The following is a 9,234-nucleotide window of genomic DNA, read 5'->3' on the forward strand; positions in this document are numbered from 1 at the left end:
TCCTTACCCCCACCTAGTTTGTAAATTCCTCAATACTGAGGTCTGTATTTTATCTTTGTATCCTTAACTTTTGCCTAAAGCACCTTGTATATAGTAAGTGCTTAATTAATGTTAACGTATTGAATTGAATAGCAGCCTAAAACTGATCCCAGGTAGCATTTCTATAACCAGAGTGGGGACAAATAAGACATTCATAGCCAGGTAGATCAGTTCAGCCAGATGGGAAAATATCTTGACCAAAGAAGGCTCTGTGTTCTTTCTGTAGATTCTCTGCCATCTGGAGCCCCTTTGTAGAACAACCAGAGTCACAGAGGCAGAGCTGGTACTGGCAAGGGGCTGGGCTCCCTGGCTCTAAGCCTCTGACCAGTTTTCCACCCCTAGAGCTAACCATCTCAGAGTAAAAAAGGCAGTTCATTATGTGAGAAGAGTGGCAGACAACAGATTGGAAAGAAACCAGAGATGAAAAGAAGGAAGGAGGATTGCTAAAGTCAGGGGAAGATTATCACTGAAACCTTCCCATCTGCACAGAAACTCTGGAAATAACAGCTTCTTTGATAAGACAAGTGGTGGGCCTGGGAACATTCCCTGATCATATCCACTAGCTTAGACTAGAAGGAGCTTCTCAGAGACATGGATTGCCTCTCATCACTGTGTGTGTGAAACTGACCCCTACCCCAACTCTCTTTCCATGTAAAGCAGAAATCCACCTCTCAGCCCGGCCTGTATAGTTTGGCGTGGAGCCTTGGCAGGTACAGACTCTCTGGGTTTCCCAATCCTATGACATGGGAAGACCCTCCAGACATCCCATCATTTCCCGATCTTCTGAGGCTGCCTCCCCAGACTAGTCAAGAGAGGTTTTCTCCGGTATAGGCAGATTTTCTGGGGGGAAAGAGACACAGCCTTCCTTCTGCCCCTTCCGCCTGCTAGTGCTCTGGAGTGCTAATTCATCCTTTCTGCGGGCAGATGGTGTCAGGTCTCACTCTGACTTCATTGGAAATTCTTGCCCTGACTTCTGTCTCCTGGGGTCTTCTCACTCCTCTGAGGCTAAAGAGGTGTTAGGCTTGGAAGCAGGATGCTTACTAGTGCTGAACGTAGTTTTCGAATTTAACCTGAGCTACTTCTCTCATTGACAAATTCAGATTCAGGGGCTTTACCAAGGGCTCTATAGTTTCTGAAAATGCTCTCTGGAAAGGGTGTTTTATTTAAAAAAAAAAAAAAAGCTTCTCACCACCTGCCAAGGACAGACACACACCCTACCCCCCACCCCCTTTACTCCAGTCGTGTATTCGCTTCACTCTTCAGCCTGCTCCTCCCCCCTTACAAAGAGAGCAGTACCCAAGTGGGGCATAAGCAGGAGCTCCTCTGCAACCCCCCCACCTTTAATCCAGGTAGTTTCTCCTAGAGGTGCAGAGAGAAAGGGTCCCTAGCATGTTTGCTCTGAGTTTACCCTTCCTAGTGCTGCTAAATGGAGAAGTCTCTGTGACTAGTAGAACTAGTGGGAAGAGGGAAAGAGAAGTGAAAGTTGATCTGGTTGGGGCAAGGGAGGGGATGGAGCCTCCACTCATATCTTGGGTTCTGATTCTACCCTCCAGTCTTCCACCCATATTGATCTTCTTTCTGATTCAAGCAGGCCCAGAACTCCCAAGCCCTGTATGTCCTCTTCAAGACTCCTCCTTGGTGGGGAGCTGAAACTTAAGGGTTGCTGGGTTAGTACCTAGAAGTCATTTTTGTTGTAGCTTTATTTCTGGTGATTGGGGAAGAGGTCAAATCTGAGTGAGGTGAAGGGCAGGCCTGGATGGGGCCTCGAGAGTGGCTCACTCCTCCCCCCTCCAGCTGTGGGCACCTGCTCTCTTGGGACACCCAGGGGCTAGGGGTTTCCCCCAGAAGCTAAGTTTAGCCCCAAGGCCCCTGCCCAGCTGGGTGTTTACCCAGGGGAAGAAGGGAGATCTGGGGGGAGGGGGACGGGAATCCTTGCCTAGCTGGGTTCCTCCAGCCTCACCCCTGTACATCTACATATACTTCAATCACAACCCCCCACACCCTCTGACAGCCTCTCCTTCCTACTAGACACACCGGAAAAGCTGCACAAAACAAGCGGTATACATGTACAAATCATCTTTGAACATCTACCCATACATCTGAATTTGTCTTGGCAAATTCCTTCATACGAATTCCAAGAAGGTTTCGATGCTTTCTCCAGATCTTTCCCTAGATACCTGGATACCCTAGATACCTCCACTCCACCTGTCCAGGGGGTGCTCGGCTTCCTCTCTCACAGGTTTTTTCTCAGGGTTGGGGGAGAGGAGGATCAGAGGTCAAGGATGTGGTGTCTGGACACATTATTTCGCAGACTACCCCTTCCCATGACCCCTCCCTCCCAGGCCCATCCGAAACTAAAGGAAGTAGGGCACTTGCTTAAGACAGAATTGCATTTCCCCTTCCAACAAGGTCTGATGTAGCTGCGGCGACCTCTACGTTGACCGTAAGTGACCAGAGACCTTTGTATGCATCTTGGCTGAAAAACTGATGTGTGCACGTGTGTATGAGCGTGTGCTCGGCAAACCTCTTACCACCCCAGCACACCAGAAGGCCAGCTAGGCAAAGTCCAGCAGTACAGGGTGAGCTGGGGTGGGGGGCGAGCTGGAGCAAAGGGGAGTACTAAGAGGGGCTGCACTTACTTTCCCCACTTATGATTGGTTCCCAAACCTGCCCAGCAACAACCTCAGAAAGAGCAGAATGGGGCGGCCCCCACACAAGGGAAGTCAGCTGAGCCAGATCTCCAGGCCGGCCCAGCCCAGCTCTTCCAGGAATTGGCAGGGAGGGGCCTCAAGCCCCTTCTACCCCGCCCTCTGGTCGCTGACTCTGGTACTTGCGCAGGATTATTGTCCCCCTCCCCTCAAATTCCACCCCCACCCCCATTTATCTGGGACTCTTTCTGCTTTACTTTTTCTCCCTTTAAGAAATTTCTCCTCTGATGTCTGTTGTGTATTCGGCACCACCTGTTAGGTATCTCCTCTTGTGCCTAGGCGGGGGTGAAGAGACCCAGTTTTTGCTTCATTTCATCCCCACCTCAGGCTAAAACTGTTTTCATTTTCGCTCCTTCTGACCTTCCTTAGGAGTTTCTAAACACCTAATCCTTAGGCACTTCCCCCACAGAAAAGGCCTCGGTCCTCCCTCGGAGGGACTTTCTGAGGGTCAGGTTGAAGGACACGCCTCCGTGCCAAGCAAATGGCAATGTCTTATGCCTTGTGTTCCCCCCTCCCCCCAATACCTGGCACTGTGCTGAACATACAGGCACTTAATAAATTGTTTCTAGGCTATATGGATGAGAGATTCCACCCCTGGGCAGGCCGGGCCAAAAAGACATGGCTCAGTGGAGGGAAGGGAAGCATTATCCCTGGGCCTCATCATCTTTTTTTTAACAGCATGTTTTGTTGCAGCATTCCCCAGCCCCAAGAAGAACTGGGGTCCCAGATCCCTGGATTCACAGGAGTAGGGAGACAGGGTGCGTGCTAAGCTCTAACTGCTCTCTCCCCATCCCCCAAACTATTTACCTTGAGAGCAGGAAGGGGGTGGGGGAGGGTGGTGAGACAACTCTGAGGAATGTGCCTTTGGCAGGACATCCAGTACAGTAACTGGGCCTGGCCCCTCCCTCTGTCCCTCCCTCCGTCCCTCCCCCAAGTCCCCTCAAGCCATATCATGCCCTTTCTCCACCCAATTCCATTTCAGCAAAGTATGAAGGGTACTAAGCCTTCAGCTCAGGTCTTAGCTGCCTGGATGGGGCTTCGTAGGTTTCAGGAAAGTTACAAAGCCTGGAGGGAGGGGGAGAGGACTGGGGGTGGGGGGAGAGGGAGGGAGGAAGGAAGGGGCAGATACCGAGAAGAGGAAAACCTGACTGAAAGAGAATAGAGAAAGCGTAGTTTTGTGTTTTTTTTTTAAATGCCCTACAGGAAACTACAGAAAAACCCCACAGGCCAGGCCTGGTGTTTTCCATGGGAGCCCAGGACCCAGGAACCCCAGCTTCCAATTTTAGAACTGGGAGAAATGGCGACCTCTAGTGGCCAAACATTAAACACTGCAGAGCCTGAGGTCTGTTTCTGTTCCCAGCCTACCATTGCCAAAAGTAAGCCTGGTATGTCAGCCAGGTATTTTGGTCCACCCTCCTAGCTACCCAGCCTTCAACCCTCTCCAGGCAGCTGCTCCCTTCCCCACCCTCCATCCATCCTGACTTCACCCTGGCTGGGAGCCCCGGATGACTGGGTTCCCACGAGGACAATGAGAAGCCTGTTTCTTATTTATCACAGTCGTCTTTAATAAAAAATAAATTAGTTCTGGGGTGGGAACCATCCTGGGGAGGGGGGCCCAGGGGTTACTGCATCCTAATATGTAGCACGAACTTCCCTCTTCCATGTCTCTACAGCCCTGGCTAAACTGGTCCCTTCTCTGGGTTGGTAGGCGATGAAGGTGGTGGAAAGGAGAACAACAAACGTCATTTGTTCCCAGGAAGTTAAGGGGTACAGAGTAGAGGGAATGGGTGCTGGGGGTAAAGGTGGAGGGCTGAAGGTGTGATTCAGGGCATGGAAAAATGTAGCATGGTAAGGTAAGTTTGATTTAAGGAACAGGGCTGGCAGGGGAACATTCAAAGGGCCAGCATGAATTTTTGTCTTGGTTTCTCCCAGTAGGAAGAGGTGGGGGATGGGAGAAGGCACTTCATATATCCCAGTCTGTTTTGGCCAGGGGCACTAGTTAGCAGGAAGTCACATGGTCCCACCAGCAGTAGCACGCAGGGACACAGACATGTATAATGACATATATACATACAATCACACAGGTACATGGACACCACCTCACACATTGTCACAGCCATCTCCCCACAACCTGTCACTCTGCATTTCCCAGACTCCTCCCAGGATAAATATAGAAGGTGCTGGTATTTCTCTGAGTGTCCCATGAGGCAGGTCAAGGGCAGGAAGGGGACAGAGTCCATGGGGCAGCTGATGCTGGGGGGGGGAGAATAACTGTAAGGCTCACTTCAGTCCCCTCTCAGGCAGGTTCTGGGGGTGCCCTGTCCTGGACATGGGCACAGGAACGACAGCAGGTGGCTGTGTAGTAGGGGTAGACGCAGAGGCGAGCCTGGACCACGAGGGGGCAGTGTGGGGAGTTGTCTTGGCAATGGTCATCTGGGGAACAGAGGGATAGGTAGTGGTTCTGATGAGGTCACTGTGATGCTGTCCATTCCTCAATGGTGATTTATTGATTTTGGCTCCCCTCTCTAAATGCATTGCTTTCCCCTCTTTCTTGTTCTTCCTCTCCTGTCTTTTTCTTCTCTCAGGTCCATCCGCCTCCCTCCCTTTGTCCGCCCCCCCACCCCCCTTCTGGCTTACCTGGGTGCTGAGTACAGGGCTGATTGTTACATGGTCTTTTCCTAGAAGGCCGAAGGTTAAGGGGGCATCGAGTGCTGAGAGTCTGGTTGGCACTCAGACACTGGACCTCCCTCATTTGGACACCCCCCAGACAAGTCCTTGAGCACTGGAGCAAGGGATATGGGAGAGAGACAGAACAATTAAGACCTCTCCTCCCACAACTCCTCCCAAAAACCCACAGCTTCCCACCCATCTCTCTAAGGAGGAAGAGAGACAGAACCCTGGGGACACTATGAAGGGAGAGTCTGGAGGAAGGGGATTTACCCTTTCCCTCCTCAAAGAGGAGTGAGAGGAAAGATGATGAAATTGAAGGAGGCGTGAAGATCTTGGGAATTCAAAGGGCTGGGGATTTCCCAGAGAGCCAAAGAAATGAGAAGAGTAGATGCGGGGTAGGGTGGCGGGTGTTATTGCTTCCTCATAAGAAAATAAAGGCCAATGGAGACAGTGGTAGAGGCAGGATTGATGGGGGTGGGGAAGAGGTCCGGGCACTCACGGTGCTCCAGGGGGTAGAGAACCATCGGTCTTGACAGCCATCTCCCCTGCAAGGCTGCAGGGCAGGAGGCCTGGGCAGATGGGTGCAGTTACCAGGAGAAGTAACATTGAATTCAGTTCCCAGCTTGGTCACACAGATCACATCTCTGCGCTGTGTCCCAGAGCCGCACTCTACAGAACACTGGGACCCCGAAAAGATGAGAGCATGCCCTTATTTCAACCCCAAGATTGTTCACCACTCCCATCTTGCAGCCCGATTTCCCAGACTCCCCCCTGCTCACCTCACCCCAGGGCCCCGTGTACCACTGCCAAGTCGGCTCACAGGGCCCCAAGCTGCAGGCCCGCATATCAGGGGGGCGGCTCCCTGTGGGGCAGCTTCTTCCTTTGCCCCCTAGCCCTTCCTCCTCTTCGCCAGCCCCTTGGGACTCTCCACTCCCCAGGCAGATCACAGAGCGCCGCTGGATTCCCGTCCCACACTCAGCTGAGCACTGTTGGGATACAAGGCAAGGTCCTGTGAGAAGGGACTGGATAGCAGAATAATAGAGAGAAAGAAGTTAGGTAAGGAAGGGCCTGATTTTGGACAGATTGAGGAATGTCTAATGGGGCCACATAGTAAAAGCTGCTGAGGAATCCTGGAGTCAGGGTCCTTCTGGGGGACCTGGGTTTGGAAAGGTTTGAAAAGGTCTTGGATTTAGAGCAGTATGGGCAGCCTCGGATTTTGGTGGGCCCTCAGGATTCGCGGCTCTACCTTGGAGCTCCAGTCACTGTGGAACCAGGCGATGGTACAGGGCCCCATGTTACAAGCCTCTCTGCTGGGGGGTCTTGGAGGCCCCGAAGCACATTCCCGTTCACTTACTTCATCCCCATGGTTACCCACACATCTCACTTGCCGGCTCCGCTGACCACGGCCACATCGAACGGAGCACTGGGAAAGATGGAGAAAATCATTAATGAAGAGATCCGTGATTCTGAGGCTAGCCTTCCCTACCAGCCTCCAATTTACCTGGCTTCCCACTACAGTCTGTCTGTCCCCATTCGCTCCTCTATCTATCCCTGTTGCTCACCTGTTTTCCCGCTCACCTGGCTCCAGGCAGAGCGCACTTCCCAGTGGCCACAGAGCCTCAGCTGGCAGGTCTGGGTGACATTGGGCCGAGGGAGATGGCTGCAGCGCTCCAGGGGCACCGAGGAGCCGCCCCCACCAAACTCTTGCCGACATCGGAGTTGGCGGTGCTGGGTGCCTGGGCCACAAGAGCGGCTACAAGAGGTCCATTCGCCTGCCTCCCAGCTACGGACATGGACATGGGAAGACGGGTAGGACAGGAATGGCAAAGACATGGGGGAGGGGGAGGGGGGGTTAGACACCAGCGGAGCAGAGGATGCTCAGGGATGAGGGAGTTCTGACTCCGAGACATGGTAGGAATGTGGAGTCTTGGTATCATTTTGCTCTTTGTTGAAGGGGACTCAGGAAAGGACTCAGCTCATGTTTCCTCTTCCCCCTCTATGTAGCACCAAGAATCCTGTCTCTTCTCTTCCTGCCTGGGGAACCCCTGACCCACGAAGAGTCCAGGTGAGGTCAGAAGACGTTGTAGTAGGTACCCCAGAGACCGTCTGGGCCATCCGTACTCACTAAGGGGGACACGGAGGGCCGTGACATGGCTCTGGTGGGGTGGGTGGCCGGGCACCTAGGACACAGCTTTCTTCATCCATTTCCTCTCCAGAATCACGGGACACACAGCGGAAAACTGGGCGCCAGACACCTGAAGAAGGAACGAGGAAAGGGGACTAGAGAGGCTTCTAGCCTGACACATTAAGGTCAGAATAGTTTTGCTAGAATCCTATGGATTGGGTTTCCGGGACGTAACAATGTCTGGCTCAGTGAGTTTAAGAAAAGAGCATCAGGTTGAAGCATACTATTTGTTATTTTTTTTCTTCTGTTGTGTTTTGTTTCCTCTTTCTGGTGGTTCCTCCTATTGGTTTTAATTCTTACTTGCAACATCACTAATGTGAAAATATGTTTAATAGCAATGAATATGTATAGCCTATATCAGATTGCATGCTGTCTTGGGGAGGGAGGTGGGAAGGGAGGGGGAGGAAAATTGAAAACTCAAAAGCTTATGGAAGTGATTGTTGATAAATCAAAATAAATTAATAAAGTTTAAAAAAAATCTAAAAAAAAATAAAAAAGAAAGAGCATCAGAAGGGGCTGGGTTGAAGACCTATAGTGGGTTTCAGGGTTGGTAAAGCAAGGGAGAGGGTGCTAAGGCTGAGGAATCAGGAGCTGAGGTTTAGATTGTGGGACAGAGGTCTCACCTTTTCCACAGGACGCTGAGCACTCTGAATATCCCATTCGTTTCCAGTATCCCGCTGAGGATGCCAGGGGAGGCCTGGGGTGGGGTGGGGCAGGCAGAGGAGGAATCCGTACCTGACGCTGCAGAGTGCCTGGGGTCCGAGCTGATCGGGGAGGGGCTGGGGGCTCCAATTTTAGACCCTCGGGGAGGAACTGAGTAGGCACATTATGATCTGGTCGTTCTCCTGGCTGCCGTAAAATCTCTCCTGTCTGCCTCCTCCCCCATCTATTACTTTCTTCTCCCCAGGGCTTCACACCATCACCAGACAGGTGTTGGGGAATAGGAGGTTCTAGGGTAGGGTCTCCAAGGTTCAGAGAAGGTGAAGAGATGAGGTATTGGTAGGAGACACCAGGATTTTCCTCTTGAAAGATCATCTGGGGGAGTAAAAGAGAAGGTGACTGTTTCTAGGGGAGAGCAGGGATTAGAGGGATTCTGCTTCACTTCTTCCCCAGATACAAAAACACCCTTCATCTCATCGCTTCTCTCGAGATTGTTGGCCTCCTTTACCACCTACTTACATAGACATCCACAGGCTGTGTCGTGGGCCCTTCAGCTGTCAGACTCTCCCCTGTCCCTTCCTCCCGGGGGGGCCGAGTATACTGGAAGACAGTGCCCCCAGCAGTATAGGTCCCAGGGGGGTCAACAGCCCAGTTCCCATTAATGATGGACTTGCCCCCAGGACCACGAAGTGCTATAGGAGGGGTGAAAAGAAGGGAGGTCATTTTATTCCTCCCAAATTTTCACTTCCCTCACTCATTTAAAGATCAATTTCCCCAAATTTTTTTCCACTCTGACGCTCTGAGGTCAAACTACACTTCTCTCTTTACCTTCTCCCACCCCACCCTGCCTTCACCACTTCTTCAGTGACGTGGAAATGGATGTGTATGGAGGAACAATGCAAAAATTTAGAGAAGTATGAGTAATGAAGACGAGGGTGGGGGTGTGTGTGTGTGTGTGTGTGTGTGTGTGTG

General features: G+C 51.8%; 1 protein-coding gene across 2 annotated transcripts in view; it reads right to left on the reverse strand.

The window, feature by feature from the left end:
• Window positions 1-4,287: 4,287 nt before the first annotated feature.
• Window positions 4,288-9,234, reverse strand: part of LOC114043227 (ADAMTS-like protein 4) — an 11,708-nt gene continuing 6,761 nt past the window's right edge. For both annotated transcript variants that reach the window (XM_027862280.1, XM_027862279.1), the window contains 9 exons: window positions 8,782-8,954; window positions 8,226-8,637; window positions 7,543-7,672; window positions 6,996-7,200; window positions 6,664-6,840; window positions 6,197-6,403; window positions 5,917-6,096; window positions 5,385-5,529; window positions 4,288-5,180 (listed from right to left, as the gene is read on the reverse strand). In XM_027862280.1, coding sequence (XP_027718081.1) covers window positions 5,044-5,180; window positions 5,385-5,529; window positions 5,917-6,096; window positions 6,197-6,403; window positions 6,664-6,840; window positions 6,996-7,200; window positions 7,543-7,672; window positions 8,226-8,637; window positions 8,782-8,954 — 1,766 coding nt within the window. In that variant the 3' untranslated portion in view covers window positions 4,288-5,043. The remainder of the gene's footprint in view (window positions 5,181-5,384; window positions 5,530-5,916; window positions 6,097-6,196; window positions 6,404-6,663; window positions 6,841-6,995; window positions 7,201-7,542; window positions 7,673-8,225; window positions 8,638-8,781; window positions 8,955-9,234) is intronic.

The sequence above is a fragment of the Vombatus ursinus genome, unplaced genomic scaffold, assembly GCF_900497805.2.
Source record: "Vombatus ursinus unplaced genomic scaffold, bare-nosed wombat genome assembly UNPS02014768.1, whole genome shotgun sequence".
NCBI classification, from domain to species: domain Eukaryota; kingdom Metazoa; phylum Chordata; class Mammalia; order Diprotodontia; family Vombatidae; genus Vombatus; species Vombatus ursinus.